The sequence below is a fragment of the Ranitomeya imitator genome, chromosome 7 (assembly GCF_032444005.1).
Source record: "Ranitomeya imitator isolate aRanImi1 chromosome 7, aRanImi1.pri, whole genome shotgun sequence".
Taxonomy (NCBI): Eukaryota; Metazoa; Chordata; class Amphibia; order Anura; family Dendrobatidae; genus Ranitomeya; species Ranitomeya imitator.
In genome coordinates, this window is record NC_091288.1 from 223,510,115 (window position 1) to 223,537,940 (window position 27,826).

Here is a 27,826-nt window from a genome sequence, read left to right on the forward strand (position 1 = left end):
TGGCTCGGTGGGTGTAAGTAGGGCGCATGTTGTGCCGATAGCCTGGACCGTGCACTCTTCAATACTGTAAGCAGAGGAAAGCAGGGGAACTGAAGGAGGCCAGATACAGAGCTTTCATGTACTAAACGACAGAATAATAAATCCCTCGGTCCTTGCAGAGAGGTGAATTGTAAAGTTGTTAGCTTCCTCTAAAACTTTTCAATTGTACACATCTCAGAAGATGAGAAGACCCCAATAAGAAGATTAGATGTTCTTTATATCTGAATTGTATACTTTGTATCTTGACTCTTATTTTTGTGGAAAACAGCTGCTGATTCTAATTGTTTTGGTTATTGACACATATATATGTATGTGTTTTCAGTGGATTTATCTATGTACTGTCCAGCCCTTCAACAGCAGATATATATTTATTCAGGAAGAAAGTTAACAGCTTACAACTGGTATTTCTTATAGCTTAGGATCTTAGCATTTTGTCTGTCAGCTTGTAAAGTGAAAGTAAAACTGTGCTTCATCTACACACAGTGAGCAGGAACTTCCTATATGTTTTGTGTGTTTTTTAACAGTGCATTACTGGCAATCTAACACAATTGCTGGAGACAGAAAGTCATGCACTATAAAACCATGTAAACAGTAATTAATGCAATATACAATAATAAGCATTATTCCGAAACTCAACAACTACTTATCCTTGGCTCTTGGAAGTGGCTTTGTCTTAACATCAGCTATCATCCATTATGTCATGTTCTCTTAAATTACGCAGTTTATGATGGTTAATATCATTGTGTTTGGTTCTCTCATTGATCTTCTCACTTAATGCAAGTCTAATGCATCTTTGGTTCTCTTCATAAATCACTGTCAGTTGAGTTGATGGCTTACCAAAATCGCCTAACAATTGGTTTAACCAAATGACCTCTTGTCTTGTGTGGGCTGCAGACACATACTCTGCTTCTGTAGATGACAAGGCTACAGACACCTGCTTTCTACTAGACCAAGAAATTGAACTTTCTCCAAGCTTGAACAAATAGTGGCTTGTCGATTTACGATCACTTAAGTCACCAGCCCAGTCTGCATCCACATAGCTTGTGAGTTTTAGATCTCCTGTTACAGATATCCTTAAGAGTATGTCTTGAGTCTCTTTGAAATATTGAAGAACTCTCTTAATGGCATTTCAGTCCTTGTGGTTTTTCCACATATATGTAAAAAATTACAATTGTTACTGCGATATCCGGTCGAGTTATAGAAAACCGGGAAAAAAAATTCTAATTGCGATAAAATTGCAAATATAGTGCAATTCCACAATTTTTTTTTACCAGGTTCACTAAATACTAAAATTGAGCTTCCATTATGATTCTCCAGGTCGTTACGAGTTTGTAGACACCAAACATGTCTAGGTTCTTTTTTATTTAATCTGTGAAAAAAATCCAAAGTTTGCTAAAAAAAAAAACAAAAGCGTCATTTTCCGAGACCCGTAGTGTCTTAGTTTTTAAGGATCTGGGGCTGGATGAGGGCTTATTTTTTGTGTGCCAAGCTGCCATTTTTAATGATACCATTTCGGTGTAGATACAATTCTTTGATCCCCTGTTATTGCCTCTTTTTTGCAATGTTGCGGCGATCAGAAAAACATAATTGTGGTGTTTTTATTTTTTCTCGTTACGCTGTTTACCAATCGGATTAATTATTTTTCTATTTACAGAGATCGGGCGATTCTGAAAGCAGCAATACCAAATATGTGTTTTTTTTTAAACCATGTTTTATACTTTTTACTTGCTTTAATAGGAGACTGGAAGCTGCAACCATCTGATTGTTTGTGCTACACGTAGCCGAGCTTCAGAGGTTACATGTTCAGCAGAAGAAACACATTTACACTTAGAGAAGCCGGGCTGGCAGATAGGATTTGCGTTGGGACAGGCAGATCGCGTTGGGACATTTTTTGCATTCAGAATTTGACATCCTTCTGCCACCAGTTTCAATGGTGCATATACGTTTTTTGGGAGGTGGGAGAGCTGGTGATTTTTCCCTATTACCTTTGCAATGAAATCTTTTCGGCCAGACTGGCAGGACAGAGAGGATTCCACTCGTCCTCAGACTTCTTCGGCATAGCTCTCCACTCACCAGTTCATTAGACAATGTTTTCAGGCAACTTCTTCTACGCAGTGGTTCCGGTTGATTGCCGAGGTAGATCACTTGTGAACTGATGCCATCCACATTGAACATCGTGAAGATGACCATTGGCCGGCGCTTGGTGTTTCGGCTATTGCTGTACGTGGCGCTCACTTGATCTGCGGTATCAACACCGCTGTAGTTAAATTATTACAAGTGATCACCTCTCGCTTCTTTTCCTCCCCAGACTCCGGTTCAATGGCGTCGTCATCATGAAGCGAAGAGACCAGAATCACCTTTTTCTTCTCCCGTGGGATGTATGAAACCAAAACCTTCCCATTATTGAAGCCAAACATACTACTGTATTGTTTTTCCCATTTTCCATTTAGAAAATCTGGCGACAACTGTGTGTTATTTTTCCTGTTTGGCTTTGATGGTAAGTATTGCTGAAGAGCACATCTTCCACTGACACCAGGAAGCATTTTGTCGATAGTGGCTTTCTCCCCAGGGCAATCGCTATTCTGACAATTTATAACACATTTTTTAAACACATCACGAATTGCATACGCCGTTCAGAATCTTCTCTTTGGGTCCGGGTAGTTCGGACATCAAAACGAAGGCCATGGATCAGGCTCTTGAATTGTTCCAGATACATTACAAGGCTACATTTTTCAAGACCATCGCCTTCTCTCCCCCAAAGTTCCTCCAAACTTTGACGATTCGCTCTGTATGCACCAACTAGGTACAACAAGCCAATGAAAGCCGTGACTTCAATTTCATCTATAGGTCTGATGTCTCTCTCTCCGGAGAATTTGTCTTTGATGGTGCCAATATATTGGTTGGTGCATCTAACAATAGTTTCCGGAATGTCATCAGTAAGTGATTCCACCCTTCAAGTACCGTTTCCGCATTCTTAGCGCTTCCAATAATTCTGGAATGTTGTGTGATTCCCCACGATGTTTGCTCTTGGCGGCTTCTTTCTTCACTTGGTCTTTTTATGTTTGCCCAAGTACTTATAAGTATCTTCTTCATCTGTATCAGTCTCCGTATCATCCTGCTCTGTTCCTGGACCATTTTACATTCTTCCTCCTCATCTTGAGATGAAATGTCCCTCTCTGCCCCTAAATCTTCACCCGGTGTGGGGTCTCCCTCATCATTACCAGCAGACTCTTCATTTCTTCCACTTGAAGGGGGTTAGATAAATCAGACATGTTACTGGTCATTTCAGCAGAGAATCTGAAGCAAGAGAGAGAGAGAGAACGTGTTGGGGCGCAGTGTGCTCAGAGGTCGCCCTCATTTTCTAAGAGAACCCTACTTCTTCCCACAAACTTCGCATTATTCATTCATAAAACAAGCTAAATAAACAATTGTGATGAATAAAAAGAGGAAATATTAACCTTCAAATGTGAGATGAGTTCAGACGCAGTGAGCCCGAGAAGCCACAAAGGTCAGATCTGCTCCACAGAAGGTCTGCTGGAACCCTGTGAGATCAGGTATCAAAGAGCCTGTAAAGACCGGAAATAACGGAGAGAGAGAGGTTTTCTGATAATTTGGAGAGGAGACACTAAACTAATCGAGCAGTGCCTATCAGATCAGCTGCGCCTGACGGAGGGTTAAGGGAATGGGTGGACTGCAATGCCAAGACACGTTATTACACTTGGGGTTATATAGGTTGGAAAAACTGAGGCTGAGGGGCGATCTTATTACAATGTGCAAACATTTGAGGGGACAGTACAGGGATGTGTAAAATGATCTTTTTATACCTAGGTCTGCGATGGGGAAAAGGAGCATCATCTACATCTAGAGGAAAGAAGGTTTAATCGTAATCACAATTGCAGATTCTTTACGGTAAGAGCAGTGAGACTATCGATCTCTGCCACATGATGATGTAATGATTGAGGCACTAGTATCAGGAGGGCTGGGTGTCCTTCTTGATTCATGTAATATTACAGGTTATGGGCACTAGATTCTGTGATGGACGATGATTTAGGGATCTCGTCTGATTGCCGTATGTGGAGTCAGGAAATAATTTTTCCCCTAATATTGAGCTATATTAATGTCTGCCCCACTGGGTTTTTGCTCATCCTGTGAGGTTGCAGGTTGAACTGGATGGACTTAGGTCAACCTTCAATATTAAATCTATGAAATATGAGCTACATTAATAAGATTAGATTAGCAGAAGGTGATCCGTAACCTCCGAGCCTTCCAGCTATGAGGAAACGTTAGGGACAGTCCTGGCTGTAGAGATAGTTCACAATGAATAAAAAGGAAGATAAAAGCTCTTGGGAATCTAATATCAGAAAGACTTTGTCTCACTTCAGTCCTTCCAGTCACAAAGAAAAGAGCGACCTGAGGAGAAGACATGGACAGCGATGAGATGAGACGTTTTATTGAGAACTTCAGTTTTGATAAATGTAAGAAAGGAAACCAAGGCTTCAACCGCGTCCTCATCCAACTCTTTGGCCTCTTAGGTCACGGGAAGTCGTCCTTCATCAATACCTGCATCTACGTCTGGAAAGATTGTGAGTTCGAGAACTGGTCAAAATCAATGGATAACGATGGAGGACACACAACAGAGAGAATCCCATATGAGCTGACCGAGAACATCACCCTGGTGGACAACAGAGGTTGTGGTAAAATGGATGACAAAGAATCAGGAGTCATCTTCGCTCAGCTCGGTGAGTACTGAGGGGTCTGTATTATTAGGGGCCAAGAGTTTCAGGAGAGAATTAAGGAAATTGTAATGATTTTTCCTAGAACTTTTCCAGCTCAAAAACATCAGGGAGATGGTTACAGCTAGAATTAGGGTTCTGTTTATTTACATGACAAGACGTCCGGCTCCATCAGCCAGGTCTAACTGGGATTGTTTTATCATGAAAAAGCCATAGACAGAATTAGAGCTCGTCCCGCTCCCCCTATTGTTGGGAAACTCCATTTCCATTTCCCCTTGGAGAAATTTTATTTAGGAACTGTCCTGTTTGATCTATGGAGAATAAAAAATCCACCGAAGGGAATATTTTCATGCGGCAGTCACTCCCACAGCTCAATGTCCAGGATAGATCTCACACTCGCCATTGATATTAGTCTTCATTATTTAGACAAATTAGCCTTCGAGTCCAGGGATGTTTCAGACCAATTTCACAGGTGGTATAAGTGTATCTGGTAAGAACAGCCTCGATTGGGGCTTTTGAACCACTGGAAATCCATTTTATAGAGTCACGATACCCTCAAGTCACAGTTGCTGGGGTTTTAGTTGTTGATTACCTTTGGGATAACTTTAAGGCCTTTTTTTCAGGGTATTTTTAATTAAGAACATTGCAGAAATGGGAAAGAAATGTAAGGAAAACAATAAAAAATGCAGGATGCTCAGAATGGATTGTAGGAGTTTCTGATCACTAAAGAACAACAAGAGTCATCTTTTGCAGGATAGAAACATTCGTGTTAGACATGGAGGCCTGGGCAGGATGACACAAAGCTCAGCAAGAGCATCGCACCATAGAGGCCATCGGTTCTTGGAAGGGGGAATATTCGAGTTTGAGTTACAATCTTTTCTATGAGACGTATCGCTCTTCTTATGATGCCTTAGGAGCTGATGTTTGTGCAGTGACCGGTTCCCATTCGAGGTCTACAGAAACCATGGGACTGTTATTTACCCCATATTGTCTCAGACATTTGACAGGGTCTGTAGGATACAGGTCAGTGGCCAATTAGGGTGACAGAGGGAATAATTACATTATCACTGAAATAAGCTAAGGATCTTCTGGAGAAGACATCACAGAGGCCCATTAACCTGTCAGTGATGTGAAAATATTATCCAAAATTGATGTGATCAGGCTTAAGAAAGTTCTCCATCCATTAATACAAGGAGATCAATGTGGCTTTACTGCTAAAAGGGGAAGTAGACAGAATCCTAGGAGAAGGTTTGCTGCTTTGTAGTTGGGTTAAGCAGTTGTCCTCTACATCCAGTCTTTGGATGCCTCTAAAATGTTTGACAGAGTGGAATGGAGATTCCTTTAGAAGGTTCTGCAAAGATTGATCTTGTAGTTATTTATTCAATAGACTAAAGGTACCTTCACACTGAGCTACTTTAGAACGATAGCGATCCGTGACATTGCAGCGTCCTGGATAGCGATATCGTTGTGTTTGACACGCAGCAGCGATCAGGATTCTGCTGTGACATCGCTGGTCGGAGCTAGAAGGCCAGAACTTTATTTCGTCGCTGGATCTCCCGCTGACATCGCTGAATCGGTGTGTGTGACGCCGATTCAGCGATGTCTTTACTTGTAACCAGGGTAAATATCGGGTTACTAAGCGCAGGGCCGCACTTATTAACCCGATATTTACCCTGGTTACCTAAAAAATACAAACACTACATACTTACATTCCGGTGTCTGTCGCGTCCCTCGCAGTCAGCTTCCCGCACTGACTGTCAGCGCCGGCCGGCCGTAAAGCACATTTGGGGTGCTTCATTTAGGGTTAGGATCCTAACACTAGGGTTAGGGTTAGGATCCCTAGGGTTAGGGTTAGGATCCCTAGGGTTACTAGGGATCCTAACCCTAGGGTTAGGATTAGGATTAGGGTTAGGATCCCTAGGGTTACGAGGGATCCTAACCCTAACCCTAGGGATCCTAACCCTAACCCTAGGGATCCTAACCCTAACCCATAGGGATCCTAACCCTAACCCTAGGGATCCTAACCCTAACCCTTAGGGATCCTAAGCCTAACCCTAGGGATCCTAACCCTAACCCTTAGGGATCCTAAGCCTAACCCTTAGGGATCCTAACCCTAACCCTAGCTATTTCTTTTTATAGTGGGTTTTCTAGTTGATTTTGATGATTGGCAGCTGTCACACACTTCTCATCATGCGTTTCAAAAACGTAAACGCAGGAAAAAACGTATGTAAATGTTTTTTTTACCACATGCAAAAACGCATGCATCTAAAAAACGCAGCATTTGCACGCGTTTACATACGTTTTTTGCACCACCTGCGTTTGCGTTAAAAACGTTGCGTTTTTTAACGCAAATGTGAAACTAGCCTTACCATGAGTGATAAACAGTTATGTCCACAAATATTGGACCAGTTCTTAGATAAGGAATGTTTTATTGTCCTCTGATTGGGGTCTAGTTCTGTTGTGATGACCCCTCATAGTCTGAGGGGCAAGTTCCTTAGTTGATGCAAAAAGACATAAATCCATGCGACACATTCATTCCTGCACTGAGAGTGTCAATGGTCATCAGCTTATATTCCCAGACTCTTCTGTCTCTCTGAGACTTGAAGCTATCTTTTATCACAAGTAATTTCATGTCCATAATGTTATGATTTGGGAGACAGAAATGTTTGGCCACAGGTAGATCCGTTCTTTTTTCTCTTATTGTGTGGTGATGAGAGTTCATCCTTGTTCTCAGCTTCTGCCCTGTCTCCCCCACATACAGACCCCCAGTTGGACATTTAGTACAAATAATTAGGTACACCACATTAGATGTGACGCAGCTGAAAGTACCTGGGATCTTGTAGTCCTGATGTGAGTTGTGATCTTTATCTTGTCTGTGGTCATTATAAATGGACGGGTTTTACATTTTTTCTGATTGCAAGGAGAGGTACCTGCAGCTGATGGACAGGACGGGGAGCTTCTGACAATGATGCTTCTTAGATTTGGGGGCTGCCTAAAACACAGTAGTGGGGGTCTGGAGGATTGTATTCGGGCATCTTTTTGTAGTAAAGGTTGTAATTTCCGTGCAGCTCCCCTCAGCACCTCCAGATTTGGATTGTAGGTAACTACTAGAGGTACCCGGTTATTTTCTTCTTTAGCTTTGTAATGTAGCAGGTGATTCCTTGATATTCCGGTGGTTCTTGTAATCTGGTTTTCAATTGTTCTTGGATGGTCGCCCTGATTCAAAAAGGTCTTTCTGAGGCGACCAAGGTGTTCATCCCTATCCATGGGGTTGGAACATATACGATTGTATCTGATGGCTTGGCTGTAGACAATAGAGGTTTTATGTGTTTTGAATGGAAAATGTCCCATTTAAGGTACAGTGGGGCAAAAAAGTATTTAGTCAGTCAGCAATAGTGCAAGTTCCACCACTTAAAAAGATGAGAGGCGTCTGTAATTTACATCATAGGTAGACCTCAACTATGGGAGACAAACTGAGAAAAAAAAATCCAGAAAATCACATTGTCTGTTTTTTTAACAATTTATTTGCATATTATAGTGGAAAATAAGTATTTGGTCAGAAACAAAATTTCATCTCAATACTTTGTAATATATCCTTTGTTGGCAATGACAGAGGTCAAACGTTTTCTGTAAGTCTTCACAAGGTTGCCACACACTGTTGTTGGTATGTTGGCCCATTCCTCTATGCAGATCTCCTCTAGAGCAGTGATGTTTTTGGCTTTTCACTTGGCAACACAGACTTTCAACTCCCTCCAAAGGTTTTCTATAGGGTTGAAATCTGGAGACTGGCTAGGCCACTCCAGGACCTTGAAATGCTTCTTACGAAGCCACTCCTTCGTTGCCCTGGCGGTGTGCTTTGGATCATTGTCATGTTGAAAGACCCAGCCACGTTTCATCTTCAATGCCCTTGCTGATGGAAGGAGGTTTGCACTCAAAATCTCACGATACATGGCCCCATTCATTCTTTCATGTACCCGGATCAGTCGTCCTGGCCCCTTTGCAGAGAAACAGCCCCAAAGCATGATGTTTCCACCACCAAGCTTTACAGTAGGTATGGTGTTTGATGGATGCAACTCAGTATTCTTTTTCCTCCAAACACGACAAGTTGTGTTTCTACCAAACAGTTCCAGTTTGGTTTCATCAGACCATAGGACATTCTCCCAAAACTCCTCTGGATCATCCAAATGCTCTCTAGCAAACTTCAGACGGGCCCGGACATGTACTGGCTTAAGCAGTGGGACATGTCTGGCACTGCAGGATCTAAGTCCATGGTGGCGTAGTGTGTTACTTATGGTAGGCCTTGTTACATTGGTCCCAGCTCTCTGCAGTTCATTCACTAGGTCCCCCCGCGTGGTTCTGGGATTTTTGCTCACCGTTCTTGTGATCATTCTGACCCCACGGGGTGGGATTTTGCGTGGAGCCCCAGATCGAGGGAGATTATCAGTGGTCTTGTATGTCTTCCATTTTCTAATTATTGCTCCCACTGTTGATTTCTTCACTCCAAGCTGGTTGGCTATTGCATATTCAGTCTTCCCAGCCTGGTGCAGGGCTACAATTTTGTTTCTGGTGTCCTTTGACAGCTCTTTGGTCTTCACCATAGTGGAGTTTGGAGTCAGACTGTTTGAGGGTGTGCACAGGTGTCTATTTATACTGATAACAAGTTTAAACAGGTGCCATTACTACAGGTAATGAGTGGAGGAAAGAGGAGACTCTTAAAGAAGAAGTTACAGGTCTGTGAGAGCCAGAAATCTTGATTGTTTGTTTCTGACCAAATACTTATTTTCCACCATAATATGCAAAAAAATGATAAAAAAACAGACAATGTGATTTTCTGGATTTTTTTTTTCTCAGTTTGTCTCCCATAGTTGAGGTCTACCTATGATGTAAATTACAGACGCCTCTCATCTTTTTAAGTGGTGGAACTTGCACTATTGCTGACTGACTAAATACTTTTTTGCCCCACTGTATGTTGGACGGTCGATTGGCTTCTGATACAGGGATGTCTCTATGTTATTGTTCTGCAGCTTAGCAGCTTAATGATGGTGTCCAAAAAGTTAATTTCAGTGCAGGAGTAGTTGAGTGTCAAGTTGATGGTGGGATGAAATTGATTAAACTGATCATGGAACGTCTTCAGCTGCGGCTCAGACTCCGTCCAGATGATTAAAATGTCATCAATGTAGCGGTGGTACGCCAGAGGCCTGATGGGACAGGAAGACAAAAAGTCGCTTTCAAGCTTGGCCATGATAAGATTTGCATACTGTGGGGCCATTTTACTTCCCATTGCTGTCCCAGTCTCCTGTAGATAGATCTTCTTGTCAAACTCAAAGCAATTGTGGGTGAGGATGAACTTTATAAGTTTCACCACAGAATCCGCATCAGTCCCTGCATTTTCCAGGAAGAATTTGCAGCCATTTAATCCATCCTGGTGTGGGATATTGGAGTACAGAGATTCCACATCCATGGTGGCCAGGATGGTTCCTTCTGGTAGAGGACCTATTGCTGATAGTTTATTCAATAGGTCAGTTGTGTCCTGAATGAAGCTGGGTGTATCCTTTACCAGGGGTTTAAGAATACCCTCTACCCATCCAGATACCTGCTCAGTAAGGTGCCCACACATGAGATAATTGGTCTTCCTGGGTTTCCAGATTTGTGGATTTTGGGAAGCATGTAGAATGTCCCTGTTCTTGGACTTTCTAGTGTCAGGTCATCGGCTCTTATGGATTTGTTGGGCAGACAAGATACCAACTTGTTTAGTTCCTTGTAATAATCCTGTGTAGGATCCAACTCCAATTTTTTGTAGTAGCGTGTGTCCATAAGTTGTCTGTTTGCTTCCTTCATATAGTCTGATGTGTTCATCATGACTACTGCACCTCCCTTGTCAGCAGGTTTGATGATGATTTCTTTGTTGGTTTCCACAAAGGAATTCAGACATCAGCCTAAGAGAGGTATTCAGACAGGTCAGGGACCCATCAGTTTTTGAGGCCACCTTGACGATGGTTGATGGGCAGATATAATTTGGCCAAATTTTATGCTACGAGTCTCAAATTGTTTTCCTAATATTCAAAAGCCATATTGCTATTCATAGTTCATATATTTCACATTGATATGACTTAGCATGATAGAGTGCAACCTTTTATTGTATAGTGTGTAGCTAATACAGTGATCACCAGTGACATTATACACAGGAGCTCTGTATATAGTATACAGTGTCAGTGTACAGAAGACACACTGACACACCAGTGACATCTCTAGTTGAAGGCCTTCGTCTTTCTTTTATTTCTTCATCCAGAGCAGACCGCCATCACTTCTTTCAGCCAGGACTCGTCTCTGCATAAAATAACACAGTTACCTAGAGCACCACTTCCAGAGCACATTCCCCACTTTTTCCCTATCTTCTACACTATACAGATGAATACAGATGTGCACCCATCATTAATACATAATTAGTAGTGATGAGCGAGTGTACTCGTTGCTTGGGTGATCCCCGAGTATTTGGATGTGCTCGGAGATTTTGTTTTCCTTGCCTCAGCTGCATGATTTGCGGCTTCTGGACAGGCTGAATACATGTGGGGATTCCCTAACAAACAGGCATTCCTCACATGTACTCAGGCTGTCCAGCAGCCGTAAATCAAGCAGCTTGGGTGACGAAAACTAAATCTCCGAGCACATCCAAATACTCGGAGATCACCCGAGCATCCGCGGGGAGACCCGAGCAACAAGTATACTCGCTCATCACTAATAATTAGTTATTATTGCAACCCACCATTCCAAATATAAATTATAATCCACCACTGTGCCCCCAACCATAAATAGCCATTTTCCCACCAAATATATAAATTAATTAGCCCCTGTACTCTTTCCTCAATTCAATATCAGTAACTACAAGTTTAACAGCCCCCACTATGCACCTCCTGCCCCCTCGATTCATAATTACATAACACTTCTGCCACAATTTATTATTTCTCTCTCTCCCACCCTCTATTCATTATCCATTGCTCTCCCCCACGTTCAATACATCATTTAGTCTCCTTCACCCTCAGTGTATCATTATTTGCTGCCCCACCCCAGTTCATCATCATTTACTCCCCCACCCTCAAAATCCATCATTATTTGCTCTCACCAAGTCATCATTTGCTCTTATTCTCCCCCCACCTTCAATTCATCATTTGCAGGAACACTGGGCCAAAGCGATGTTTTCAGTGTATGGGGGTGTCAAAAGAGACATTAATATCCATGTCCCATATTCATTAGTAGGGTCGATGCTCGTGTACTAATCATGCTACATCAGCCCCTCCAATACGGTGATGGTTGTCCCATCCCCCACCCACTTTATCATTTGCAGTCCCCCTCCCCCACTCACTTCATCATGTGCTGTTCTGCTCCACCCCTCAGTTCATCACTTGGCAGTCTCACTGCCCCTCACTTTATAATGTGCAGTCCCCCTCCCCCACTTCATTACTTGCAATCCCCCTCCATGTCCCCCTCACCCATTTGATTCATTTTATAAATTATTATTAATATTATAACATATTTTTATAGCGCCATTTATTCCATGGTGCTTTACATGTGAAAAGGGGCAGGAAAGCCTACAGCCTGCACTGACCCCGCTGCCTCCTCCCCACTACCGGAGCTACCGCCTCACCAACACCGGAGCTACCGCCTCACCAACACCGGAGCTACCGCCTCACCAACACCGGAGCTACCGCCTAACCAACACCGGAGCTACCGCCTCACCGACACCGGAGCTACCGTCTCACCGACACCGGAGCTACCGCCTCACCGACACCGGAGTTACCGCCTCACCAACACCGGAGCTACCGCCTCACCAACACCGGAGCTACCGCCTCACCAACACCGGAGCTACCGCCTCACCAACACCGGAGCTACCGTCTCACCAACACCGGAGCTACCGCCTCACCGACACCGGAGCCACCGCCTCACCGACACCGGAGCTACCGCCTCACCGACACCGGAGTTACCGCCTCACCAACACCAGAGCTACAGCCTCACCAACACCGGAGCTACCGCCTCACCAACACCGGAGCTACCGCCTCACCAACACCGGAGCTACCGCCTCACCAACACCGGAGCTACCGCCTCACCAACACCGGAGCCACCGCCTCACCGACACCGGAGCTACCGCCTCACCGACACCGGAGCTACCGCCTCACCAACACCAGAGCTACAGCCTCACCAACACCGGAGCTACCGCCTCACCAACACCGGAGCTACCGCCTCACCAACACCGGAGCTACCGCCTCACCAACACCGGAGCTACCGCCTCACCTACACCAGAGCTACCGCCTCACCAACACTGGAGCTACCGCCTCACCTACACCAGAGCTACCGCCTCACCAACACCGGAGCTACCGTCTCACCAACACCGGAGCTCCTACAATCCTCAACCAACTGTCTCCTTCCCCACCATCCTGTAGAATGTAAGCCCGCAAGGGCAGGGTCCTCGCCCCTCTGTATCAGTCCATCATTGTTAGTTTACTGTAAGTGATATCTGTAACTTGTATGTAACCCTTCTCATGTACAGACCATGGAATCAATGGTGCTATATAAATAAATAATAATAATAACATGCCGGGTTATTGCCGTGAGGCCCATAAGAGTCTGGTTACGCCACTTACCACCTCCCAATACTGATCTCCGAGAAGACGACTGGAGGTGACACTTGTGTCTAACACTGATTTCTGTTACATCTCCAGGGAATCTGCTGCCACTGGGTAAAGAAGTACAATGGGGAGAGGGATTCGGACTTGTAGAAAGAATGGTCAAAGCCGAGAAAGAAGTAAAAACCTCCGATTTCATCTTCCCAGTATTTGTGTACAGGTGGGTAAGAGACCAGACACCAACACGTCGGCTCAGTGCTACAACCAAGAATCCACAACAGTGTGATATAGAGCAGAAGTTCTGTACATAGGGGCGGTATTATAGGCGATACACGCCTCAACAAAGAAATTACAATCCTGCCTGAAGAAGGCGCCGCTGTGCTCTGAAAGCTGCAAATATAGCCTTTTCTGGATAGTCAATAAAGGGATCACTCCTTGAATATTTTTTGTCATTTTTGGTCATAAAAGTATTTACATAAATTTCTCTGGCTAGCACGGTACCACAATATAATTTTTTATTGTACATCATAATCCAGATTTGCTCATGTTGTGTCATTTTTCCTCATTTGCAGATTAGCGACGTCTCCATCCTGTAATTTCCAACATTCTCCACTCTTCCTTCTTGGTGTTGTATCTTCAGGGCTGCGGAGTGTGTGGAGTTATTGAGTTATGGGCTGTTGATTTGTGTCTTATTCCCCCATTTACTCATCGTTCTCAGGTTGTTTTCTTTTTGATGTAATTATTTTCAGTGTAAAAAAAGAAATCACAAATCCAGAAAAAGAAGATCTGAAGCTCTTATTCCAGACGGCACAGAAGCTGACCGGTAAGATGCTTTCTATATTGAGGGTCTGCATCTTTTCATCCATGGGGTGGTCTGCGTATCTCCCTCCCACCAATATCTCAGCAAAACATTGATTTTTCTCACATTCGATATTGTGGTCACCTGAAGCTAATGTCATAAGGTAAGTGACTAAGTGGCGGCACGTGTGCATCCGTCATAAGGCCGATTCCTCACAGTTCTACCTAAGCTGATCCAGATAAGTAAATCTGATGCAGAGATCTGGCTGTTTTTCCTTGGACAGCTGAGTTTCAGAATAGGCTACTTTCACACTAGCGTCGGTGTGGGGCCATCGCGCTGCGTTGCCCCGACGTACCGACGCATACTGTGCAAGCGCCGCACAACGGGGGCAGCAGATGCATTTTTCCAGCGCATCCGCTGCCCCATTGTGAGTTGCGGGGAGGTGGGGGTGGAGTTCCGGCCGCGCATGCGCAATCGGAAATGGCAGACACAACGCAGCAAAAAACATTACATGTAACGTTTTTTGCTGCCGACGGCCCGCCACAACACGATGCAACCGTCGCACAACGGTTGCGACATGTGGCAAAGCGTTGCAATGCGTCGCTAATGTTAGTCAATGGAGAAAAAACACATCCTGAAAGCAATTTTGCAGGATGCGTTTTTTCCCCTAAACGATGCACTGCGACGTGCAGTGCACGACGCTAGTGTGAAAGTAGCCATAAACTGATACCTCCTGTTCTATAGCGATCATTTCACTGTTTATAGACATTAGTAGTTGTTGGAGACAACTCAGCTCCAACTCTGCAGAGCAATCATTGCACGAGTCACTGAGCATGCCCCCTACACTCTCCCAGAGTAGTGAGATACAGACAGCTCCACTTCTGGACAGTGACATCTGCACAAGTCACTGAGCATGCTCTCTACACTCTCCTGGAGTAGTGAGATACAGACAGCTCCACTTCTGGACAGTGACATCTGCACAAGTCACTGAGCATGCCCCCTACACTCTCCCGGAGTAGTGAGATACAGACAGCTCCACTTCTGGACAGTGAAATCTGCACAAGTCACTGAGCATGCCCCCTACACTCTCCCGGAGTAGTGAGATACAGACAGCTTCACTTCTGGACAGTGACATCTGCACAAGTCACTGAGCATGCTCTCTACACTCTCCTGGAGTAGTGAGATACAGACAGCTCCACTTCTGGACAGTGACATCTGCACAAGTCACTGAGCATGCCCCCTACACTCTCCTGGAGTAGTGAGATACAGACAGCTCCACTTCTGGACAGTGACATCTGCACAAGTCACTGAGCATGCCCCCTACACTCTACCGGAGTAGTGAGATACAGACAGCTCCACTTCTGGACAGTGACATCTGCACAAGTCACTGAGCATGCCCCCTACACTCTCCCGGAGTAGTGAGATACAGACAGCTTCACTTCTGGACAGTGACATCTGCACAAGTCACTGAGCATGCCCCCTACACTCTCCCGGAGTAGTGAGATACAGACAGCTCCACTTCTGGACAGTGACATCTGCACAAGCCACTGAGCATGCTCTCTACACTCTCCCGGAGTAGTGAGATACAGACAGCTCCACTTCTGGACAGAGACATCTGCACGAGTCACTGAGCATGCCCCCTACACTCTCCCGGAGTAGTGAGATACAGACAGCTTCACTTCTGGACAGAGACATCTGCACGAGTCACTGAGCATGCCCCCTACACTCTCCCGGAGTAGTGAGATACAGACAGCTCCACTTCTGGACAGAGACATCTGCACGAGTCACTGAGCATGCCCCCTACACTCTCCCGGAGTAGTGAGATACAGACAGCTTCACTTCTGGACAGTGACATCTGCACAAGTCACTGAGCATGCTCTCTACACTCTCCTGGAGTAGTGAGATACAGACAGCTCCACTTCTGGACAGTGACATCTGCACAAGTCACTAAGCATGCCCCCTACACTCTCCCGGAGTAGTGAGATACAGACAGCTTCACTTCTGGACAGTGACATCTGCACAAGTCACTGAGCATGCCCCCTACACTCTCCTGGAGTAGTGAGATACAGACAGCTCCACTTCTGGACAGTGACATCTGCACAAGTCACTGAGCATGCCCCCTACACTCTCCCGGAGTAGTGAGATACAGACAGCTTCACTTCTGGACAGTGACATCTGCACAAGTCACTGAGCATGCCCCCTACACTCTCCCGGAGTAGTGAGATACAGACAGCTCCACTTCTGGACAGTGACATCTGCACAAGTCACTGAGCATGCCCCCTACACTCTCCCGGAGTAGTGAGATACAGACAGCTTCACTTCTGGACAGTGACATCTGCACAAGTCACTGAGCATGCCCCCTACACTCTCCCGGAGTAGTGAGATACAGACAGCTTCACTTCTGGACAGTGACATCTGCACAAGTCACTGAGCATGCCCCCTACACTCTCCCGGAGTAGTGAGATACAGACAGCTTCACTTCTGGACAGTGACATCTGCACAAGTCACTGAGCATGCCCCCTACACTCTCCTGGAGTAGTGAGATACAGACAGCTCCACTTCTGGACAGTGACATCTGCACAAGTCACTGAGCATGCCCCCTACACTCTCCCGGAGTAGTGAGATACAGACAGCTCCACTTCTGGACAGTGACATCTGCACAAGTCACTGAGCATGCCCCCTACACTCTCCTGGAGTAGTGAGATACAGACAGCTCCACTTCTGGACAGTGACATCTGCACAAGTCACTGAGCATGCCCCCTACACTCTCCCAGAGTAGTGAGATACAGACAGCTCCACTTCTGGACAGTGACATCTGCACAAGTCACTGAGCATGCTCTCTACACTCTCCCGGAGTAGTGAGATACAGACAGCTCCACTTCTGGACAGTGACATCTGCACAAGTCACTGAGCATGCTCTCTACACTCTCCTGGAGTAGTGAGATACAGACAGCTCCACTTCTGGACAGTGACATCTGCACAAGTCACTGAGCATGCCCCCTACACTCTCCCAGAGTAGTGAGATACAGACAGTTCCACTTCTGGACAGTGACATCTGCACAAGTCACTGAGCATGCTCTCTACACTCTCCCGGAGTAGTGAGATACAGACAGCTCCACTTCTGGACAGTGACATCTGCACAAGTCACTGAGCATGCCCCCTACACTCTCCCGGAGTAGTGAGATACAGACAGCTCCACTTCTGGACAGAGACATCTGCACAAGTCACTGAGCATGCCCCCTACACTCTCCCGGAGTAGTGAGATACAGACAGCTCCACTTCTGGACAGTGACATCTGCACAAGTCACTGAGCATGCCCCCTACACTCTCCCGGAGTAGTGAGATACAGACAGCTTCACTTTTGGACAGTGACATCTGCACAAGTCACTGAGCATGCCCCCTACACTCTCCCAGAGTAGTGAGATACAGACAGCTCCACTTCTGGACAGTGACATCTGCACAAGTCACTGAGCATGCCCCCTACACTCTCCTGGAGTAGTGAGATACAGACAGCTCCACTTCTGGACAGTGACATCTGCACAAGTCACTGAGCATGCCCCCTACACTCTCCCGGAGTAGTGAGATACAGACAGCTTCACTTCTGGACAGTGACATCTGCACAAGTCACTGAGCATGCTCTCTACACTCTCCTGGAGTAGTGAGATACAGACAGCTCCACTTCTGGACAGTGACATCTGCACAAGTCACTGAGCATGTTCTCTACACTCTCCCGGAGTAGTGAGATACAGACAGCTCCACTTCTGGACAGTGACATCTGCACAAGTCACTGAGCATGCCCCCTACACTCTCCTGGAGTAGTGAGATACAGACAGCTCCACTTCTGGACAGTGACATCTGCACAAGTCACTGAGCATGCTCTCTACACTCTCCCGGAGTAGTGAGATACAGACAGCTCCACTTCTGGACAGAGACATCTGCACAAGTCACTGAGCATGCTCTCTACACTCTCCCGGAGTAGTGAGATACAGACAGCTCCACTTCTGGACAGTGACATCTGCACAAGTCACTGAGCATGCTCTCTACACTCTCCCGGAGTAGTGAGATACATACAGCTCCACTTCTGGACAGTGACATCTGCACAAGTCACTGAGCATGCCCCCTACACTCTCCTGGAGTAGTGAGATACAGACAGCTCCACTTCTGGACAGTGACATCTGCACAAGTCACTGAGCATGCCCCCACACTCTCCCAGAGTAGTGAGATACAGACAGCTCCACTTCTGGACAGTGACATCTGCACAAGTCACTGAGCATGCTCCCTACACTCTCCCGGAGTAGTGAGATACAGACAGCTCCACTTCTGGACAGTGACATCTGCACAAGTCACTGAGCATGCTCTCTACACTCTCCTGGAGTAGTGAGATACAGACAGCTCCACTTCTGGACAGTGACATCTGCACAAGTCACTGAGCATGCCCCCTACACTCTCCCAGAGTAGTGAGATACAGACAGTTCCACTTCTGGACAGTGACATCTGCACAAGTCACTGAGCATGCTCTCTACACTCTCCCAGAGTAGTGAGATACAGACAGCTCCACTTCTGGACAGTGACATCTGCACAAGTCACTGAGCATGCTCTCTACACTCTCCTGGAGTAGTGAGATACAGACAGCTCCACTTCTGGACAGTGACATCTGCACAAGTCACTGAGCATGCCCCCTACACTCTCCTGGAGTAGTGAGATACAGACAGCTCCACTTCTGGACAGTGACATCTGCACAAGTCACTGAGCATGCCCACTACACTCTCCTGGAGTAGTGAGATACAGACAGCTCCACTTCTGGACAGAGACATCTGCACAAGTCACTGAGCATGCCCCCTACACTCTCCCGGAGTAGTGAGATACAGACAGCTCCACTTCTGGACAGTGACATCTGCACAAGTCACTGAGCATGCCCCCTACACTCTCCCGGAGTAGTGAGATACAGACAGCTCCACTTCTGGACAGAGACATCTGCACAAGTCACTGAGCATGCCCTCTACACTCTCCCGGAGTAGTGAGATACAGACAGCTCCACTTCTGGACAGAGACATCTGCACAAGTCACTGAGCATGCCCCCTACACTTTCCCGGAGTAGTGAGATACAGACAGCTCCACTTCTGGACAGTGACATCTGCACAAGTCACTGAGCATGCCCCCTACACTTTCCCGGAGTAGTGAGATACAGACAGCTCCACTTCTGGACAGTGACATCTGCACAAGTCACTGAGCATGCTCTCTACACTCTCCTGGAGTAGTGAGATACAGACAGCTCCACTTCTGGACAGTGACATCTGCACAAGTCACTGAGCATGCCCCCTACACTCTCCCGGAGTTGTGAGATACAGACAGCTCCACTTCTGGACAGAGACATCTGCACAAGTCACTGAGCATGCCCCCTACACTCTCCCGGAGTTGTGAGATACAGACAGCTCCACTTCTGGACAGAGACATCTGCACAAGTCACTGAGCATGTTCTCTACACTCTCCCGGAGTAGTGAGATACAGACAGCTCCACTTCTGGACAGTGACATCTGCACAAGTCACTGAGCATGCCCCTACACTCTCCTGGAGTAGTGAGATACAGACAGCTCCACTTCTGGACAGTGACATCTGCACAAGTCACTGAGCATGCCCTCTACACTCTCCCGGAGTAGTGAGATACAGACAGCTCCACTTCTGGACAGAGACATCTGCACAAGTCACTGAGCATGCCCCCTACACTTTCCCGGAGTAGTGAGATACAGACAGCTCCACTTCTGGACAGTGACATCTGCACAAGTCACTGAGCATGCCCCCTACACTCTCCTGGAGTAGTGAGATACAGACAGCTCCACTTCTGGACAGTGACATCTGCACAAGTCACTGAGCATGCTCTCTACACTCTCCCGGAGTAGTGAGATACAGACAGCTCCACTTCTGGACAGAGACATCTGCACAAGTCACTGAGCATGCTCTCTACACTCTCCCGGAGTAGTGAGATACAGACAGCTCCACTTCTGGACAGTGACATCTGCACAAGTCACTGAGCATGCTCTCTACACTCTCCCGGAGTAGTGAGATACATACAGCTCCACTTCTGGACAGTGACATCTGCACAAGTCACTGAGCATGCCCCCTACACTCTCCTGGAGTAGTGAGATACAGACAGCTCCACTTCTGGACAGTGACATCTGCACAAGTCACTGAGCATGCCCCCACACTCTCCCAGAGTAGTGAGATACAGACAGCTCCACTTCTGGACAGTGACATCTGCACAAGTCACTGAGCATGCTCTCTACACTCTCCCGGAGTAGTGAGATACAGACAGCTCCACTTCTGGACAGTGACATCTGCACAAGTCACTGAGCATGCTCTCTACACTCTCCTGGAGTAGTGAGATACAGACAGCTCCACTTCTGGACAGTGACATCTGCACAAGTCACTGAGCATGCCCCCTACACTCTCCCAGAGTAGTGAGATACAGACAGTTCCACTTCTGGACAGTGACATCTGCACAAGTCACTGAGCATGCTCTCTACACTCTCCCGGAGTAGTGAGATACAGACAGCTCCACTTCTGGACAGTGACATCTGCACAAGTCACTGAGCATGCTCTCTACACTCTCCTGGAGTAGTGAGATACAGACAGCTCCACTTCTGGACAGTGACATCTGCACAAGTCACTGAGCATGCCCCCTACACTCTCCTGGAGTAGTGAGATACAGACAGCTCCACTTCTGGACAGTGACATCTGCACAAGTCACTGAGCATGCCCACTACACTCTCCTGGAGTAGTGAGATACAGACAGCTCCACTTCTGGACAGAGACATCTGCACAAGTCACTGAGCATGCCCCCTACACTCTCCCGGAGTAGTGAGATACAGACAGCTCCACTTCTGGACAGTGACATCTGCACAAGTCACTGAGCATGCCCCCTACACTCTCCCGGAGTAGTGAGATACAGACAGCTCCACTTCTGGACAGAGACATCTGCACAAGTCACTGAGCATGCCCTCTACACTCTCCCGGAGTAGTGAGATACAGACAGCTCCACTTCTGGACAGAGACATCTGCACAAGTCACTGAGCATGCCCCCTACACTTTCCCGGAGTAGTGAGATACAGACAGCTCCACTTCTGGACAGTGACATCTGCACAAGTCACTGAGCATGCCCCCTACACTTTCCCGAAGTAGTGAGATACAGACAGCTCCACTTCTGGACAGTGACATCTGCACAAGTCACTGAGCATGCTCTCTACACTCTCCCGGAGTAGTGAGATACAGACAGCTCCACTTCTGGACAGAGACATCTGCACAAGTCACTGAGCATGCTCTCTACACTCTCCCGGAGTAGTGAGATACAGACAGCTCCACTTCTGGACAGTGACATCTGCACAAGTCACTGAGCATGCTCTCTACACTCTCCCGGAGTAGTGAGATACATACAGCTCCACTTCTGGACAGTGACATCTGCACAAGTCACTGAGCATGCCCCCTACACTCTCCTGGAGTAGTGAGATACAGACAGCTCCACTTCTGGACAGTGACATCTGCACAAGTCACTGAGCATGCCCCCACACTCTCCCAGAGTAGTGAGATACAGACAGCTCCACTTCTGGACAGTGACATCTGCACAAGTCACTGAGCATGCTCTCTACACTCTCCCGGAGTAGTGAGATACAGACAGCTCCACTTCTGGACAGTGACATCTGCACAAGTCACTGAGCATGCTCTCTACACTCTCCTGGAGTAGTGAGATACAGACAGCTCCACTTCTGGACAGTGACATCTGCACAAGTCACTGAGCATGCCCCCTACACTCTCCCAGAGTAGTGAGATACAGACAGTTCCACTTCTGGACAGTGACATCTGCACAAGTCACTGAGCATGCTCTCTACACTCTCCCGGAGTAGTGAGATACAGACAGCTCCACTTCTGGACAGTGACATCTGCACAAGTCACTGAGCATGCTCTCTACACTCTCCTGGAGTAGTGAGATACAGACAGCTCCACTTCTGGACAGTGACATCTGCACAAGTCACTGAGCATGCCCCCTACACTCTCCTGGAGTAGTGAGATACAGACAGCTCCACTTCTGGACAGTGACATCTGCACAAGTCACTGAGCATGCCCACTACACTCTCCTGGAGTAGTGAGATACAGACAGCTCCACTTCTGGACAGAGACATCTGCACAAGTCACTGAGCATGCCCCCTACACTCTCCCGGAGTAGTGAGATACAGACAGCTCCACTTCTGGACAGTGACATCTGCACAAGTCACTGAGCATGCCCCCTACACTCTCCCGGAGTAGTGAGATACAGACAGCTCCACTTCTGGACAGAGACATCTGCACAAGTCACTGAGCATGCCCTCTACACTCTCCCGGAGTAGTGAGATACAGACAGCTCCACTTCTGGACAGAGACATCTGCACAAGTCACTGAGCATGCCCCCTACACTTTCCCGGAGTAGTGAGATACAGACAGCTCCACTTCTGGACAGTGACATCTGCACAAGTCACTGAGCATGCCCCCTACACTTTCCCGGAGTAGTGAGATACAGACAGCTCCACTTCTGGACAGTGACATCTGCACAAGTCACTGAGCATGCTCTCTACACTCTCCTGGAGTAGTGAGATACAGACAGCTCCACTTCTGGACAGTGACATCTGCACAAGTCACTGAGCATGCCCCCTACACTCTCCCGGAGTTGTGAGATACAGACAGCTCCACTTCTGGACAGAGACATCTGCACAAGTCACTGAGCATGCCCCCTACACTCTCCCGGAGTTGTGAGATACAGACAGCTCCACTTCTGGACAGAGACATCTGCACAAGTCACTGAGCATGTTCTCTACACTCTCCCGGAGTAGTGAGATACAGACAGCTCCACTTCTGGACAGTGACATCTGCACAAGTCACTGAGCATGCCCCCTACACTCTCCTGGAGTAGTGAGATACAGACAGCTCCACTTCTGGACAGTGACATCTGCACAAGTCACTGAGCATGCCCTCTACACTCTCCCGGAGTAGTGAGATACAGACAGCTCCACTTCTGGACAGAGACATCTGCACAAGTCACTGAGCATGCCCCCTACACTTTCCCGGAGTAGTGAGATACAGACAGCTCCACTTCTGGACAGTGACATCTGCACAAGTCACTGAGCATGCCCCCTACACTCTCCTGGAGTAGTGAGATACAGACAGCTCCACTTCTGGACAGTGACATCTGCACAAGTCACTGAGCATGCCCCCTACACTCTCCCGGAGTAGTGAGATACAGACAGCTCCACTTCTGGACAGAGACATCTGCACAAGTCACTGAGCATGCCCTCTACACTCTCCCGGAGTAGTGAGATACAGACAGCTCCACTTCTGGACAGAGACATCTGCACAAGTCACTGAGCATGCCCCCTACACTTTCCCGGAGTAGTGAGATACAGACAGCTCCACTTCTGGACAGTGACATCTGCACAAGTCACTGAGCATGCTCTCTACACTCTCCCAGAGTAGTGAGATACAGACAGCTCCACTTCTGGACAGTGACATCTGCACAAGTCACTGAGCATGCCCCCTACACTCTCCCGGAGTAGTCAGATACAGACAGCTCCACTTCTGGACAGTGACATCTGCACAAGTCACTGAGCATGCCCCCTACACTCTCCCAGAGTAGTCAGATACAGACAGCTCCATTTCTGGACAGTGACATCTGCACAAGTCTCTGAGCATGCCCCCTACACTCTCCTGGAGTAGTGAGATACAGACAGCTCCACTTCTGGACAGTGACCTCTGCACAAGTCACTGAGCATGCCCCCTACACTCTCCCGGAGTTGTGAGATACAGACAGCTCCACTTCTGGACAGAGACATCTGCACAAGTCACTGAGCATGCCCCCTACACTCTCCTGGAGTAGTCAGATACAGACAGCTCCACTTCTGGACAGTGACATCTGCACAAGTCACTGAGCATGCCCCCTACACTCTCCCGGAGTAGTGAGATACAGACAGCTCCACTTCTGGACAGTGACATCTGCACAAGTCACTGAGCATGCCCCCTACACTCTCCTGGAGTAGTGAGATACAGACAGCTCCACTTCTGGACAGTGACATCTGCACAAGTCACTGAGCATGCCCCCTACACTCTCCTGGAGTAGTGAGATACAGACAGCTTCACTTCTGGACAGTGACATGTGCATAAGTCACTGAGCATGCCCCCTACACTCTCCCGGAGTATTGAGATACAGACAGCTCCACTTCTGGACAGAGACATCTGCACACGTCACTGAGCATGCCCCCTACACTCTCCCGGAGTAGTGAGATACAGACAGCTCCACTTCTGGACAGTGACATCTGCACAAGTCACTGAGCATGCCCCCTACACTCTCCCGGAGTAGTGAGATACAGACAGCTTCACTTCTAGACAGTGACATGTGCATAAGTCACTGAGCATGCCCCCTACACTCTCCCGGAGTATTGAGATACAGACAGCTCCACTTCTGGACAGAGACATCTGCACACGTCACTGAGCATGCCCCCTACACTCTCCCGGAGTAGTGAGATACAGACAGCTCCACTTCTGGACAGTGACATCTGCACAAGTCACTGAGCATGCCCCCTACACTCTCCTGGAGTAGTGAGATACAGACAGCTCCACGTCTGGACAGTGACATCTGCACAGGTCACTGAGCATGCCCCCTACACTCTCCCGGAGTACTGAGATACAGACAGCTCCACGTCTGGACAGTGACATCTGCACAAGTCACTGAGCATGCTCTCTACACTCTCCCGGAGTAGTGAGATACAGACAGCTCCACGTCTGGACAGTGACATCTGCACAAATCACTGAGCATGCTCTCTACACTCTCCCGGAGTAGAGAGATACAGACAGCTCCACTTCTGGACAGTGACATCTGCACAAGTCACTGAGCATGCCCCTACACTCTCCCGGAGTAGTGAGATACAGACAGCTCCACTTCTGGACAGTGAAATCTGCACAAGTCACTGAGCATGCTCTCTACACTCTCCTGGAGTAGTGAGATACAGACAGCTCCACTTCTGGACAGTGACATCTGCACAGGTCACTGAGCATGCCTTCTACACTCTCCCGGAGTAGGGAGATACAGACAGCTCCACTTCTGGACAGTGACATCTGCACAAGTCACTGAGCATGCCCCCTACACTCTCCTGGAGTAGTGAGATACAGACAGCTCCACTTCTGGACAGTGACATCTGCACAAGTCACTGAGCATGCCCCCTACACTCTCCCGGAGTAGTGAGATACAGACAGCTTCACTTCTGGACAGTGACATCTGCACAAGTCACTGAGCATGCTCTCTACACTCTCCTGGAGTAGTGAGATACAGACAGCTCCACTTCTGGACAGTGACATCTGCACAAGTCACTGAGCATGTTCTCTACACTCTCCCGGAGTAGTGAGATACAGACAGCTCCACTTCTGGACAGTGACATCTGCACAAGTCACTGAGCATGCTCTCTACACTCTCCCGGAGTAGTGAGATACAGACAGCTCCACTTCTGGACAGAGACATCTGCACAAGTCACTGAGCATGCTCTCTACACTCTCCCGGAGTAGTGAGATACAGACAGCTCCACTTCTGGACAGTGACATCTGCACAAGTCACTGAGCATGCTCTCTACACTCTCCCGGAGTAGTGAGATACAGACAGCTCCACTTCTGGACAGTGACATCTGCACAAGTCACTGAGCATGCCCCCTACACTCTCCTGGAGTAGTGAGATACAGACAGCTCCACTTCTGGACAGTGACATCTGCACAAGTCACTGAGCATGCCCCCTACACTCTCCCAGAGTAGTGAGATACAGACAGCTCCACTTCTGGACAGTGACATCTGCACAAGTCACTGAGCATGCTCTCTACACTCTCCCGGAGTAGTGAGATACAGACAGCTCCACTTCTGGACAGTGACATCTGCACAAGTCACTGAGCATGCCCCCTACACTCTCCCGGCGTAGTGAGATACAGACAGCTCCACTTCTGGACAGAGACATCTGCACAAGTCACTGAGCATGCCCTCTACACTCTCCCGGAGTAGTGAGATACAGACAGCTCCACTTCTGGACAGAGACATCTGCACAAGTCACTGAGCATGCCCCCTACACTTTCCCGGAGTAGTGAGATACAGACAGCTCCACTTCTGGACAGTGACATCTGCACAAGTCACTGAGCATGCCCCCTACACTTTCCCGGAGTAGTGAGATACAGACAGCTCCACTTCTGGACAGTGACATCTGCACAAGTCACTGAGCATGCTCTCTACACTCTCCTGGAGTAGTGAGATACAGACAGCTCCACTTCTGGACATTGACATCTGCACAAGTCACTGAGCATGCCCCCTACACTCTCCTGGAGTAGTGAGATACAGACAGCTCCACTTCTGGACAGTGACATCTGCACAAGTCACTGAGCATGCCCCCTACACTCTCCCGGAGTAGTGAGATACAGACAGCTCCACTTCTGGACAGAGACATCTGCACAAGTCACTGAGCATGCCCTCTACACTCTCCCGGAGTAGTGAGATACAGACAGCTCCACTTCTGGACAGAGACATCTGCACAAGTCACTGAGCATGCCCCCTACACTTTCCCGGAGTAGTGACATACAGACAGCTCCACTTCTGGACAGTGACATCTGCACAAGTCACTGAGCATGCTCTCTACACTCTCCCAGAGTAGTGAGATACAGACAGCTCCACTTCTGGACAGTGACATCTGCACAAGTCACTGAGCATGCCCCCTACACTCTCCCGGAGTAGTCAGATACAGACAGCTCCACTTCTGGACAGTGACATCTGCACAAGTCACTGAGCATGTCCCCTACACTCTCCCAGAGTAGTCAGATACAGACAGCTCCATTTCTGGACAGGGACATCTGCACAAGTCACTGAGCATGCCCCCTACACTCTCCTGGAGTAGTGAGATACAGACAGCTCCACTTCTGGACAGTGACATCTGCACAAGTCACTGAGCATGCCCCCTACACTCTCCCGGAGTTGTGAGATACAGACAGCTCCACTTCTGGACAGTGACATCTGCACAAGTCACTGAGCATGCTCTCTACACTCTCCCGGAGTAGTGAGATACAGACAGCTCCACTTCTGGACAGTGACATCTGCACAAGTCACTGAGCATGCCCCCTACACTCTCCTGGAGTAGTGAGATACAGACAGCTCCACTTCTGGACAGTGACATCTGCACAAGTCACTGAGCATGCCCCCTACACTCTCCCAGAGTAGTGAGATACAGACAGCTCCACTTCTGGACAGTGACATCTGCACAAGTCACTGAGCATGCTCTCTACACTCTCCCGGAGTAGTGAGATACAGACAGCTCCACTTCTGGACAGTGACATCTGCACAAGTCACTGAGCATGCCCCCTACACTCTCCCGGCGTAGTGAGATACAGACAGCTCCACTTCTGGACAGAGACATCTGCACAAGTCACTGAGCATGCCCTCTACACTCTCCCGGAGTAGTGAGATACAGACAGCTCCACTTCTGGACAGAGACATCTGCACAAGTCACTGAGCATGCCCCCTACACTTTCCCGGAGTAGTGAGATACAGACAGCTCCACTTCTGGACAGTGACATCTGCACAAGTCACTGAGCATGCCCCCT

General features: G+C 47.7%; 1 protein-coding gene across 1 annotated transcript in view; it reads left to right on the forward strand.

Moving 5' to 3' along the window:
* Window positions 1-4,270: 4,270 nt before the first annotated feature.
* Window positions 4,271-27,826, forward strand: part of LOC138645692 (histone-lysine N-methyltransferase, H3 lysine-79 specific-like) — a 33,584-nt gene continuing 10,028 nt past the window's right edge. Inside the window, exons 1-3 of the mRNA XM_069735163.1 lie at window positions 4,271-4,778; window positions 13,487-13,610; window positions 14,140-14,213. Coding sequence (XP_069591264.1) covers window positions 4,463-4,778; window positions 13,487-13,610; window positions 14,140-14,213 — 514 coding nt within the window. The 5' untranslated portion in view covers window positions 4,271-4,462. The remainder of the gene's footprint in view (window positions 4,779-13,486; window positions 13,611-14,139; window positions 14,214-27,826) is intronic.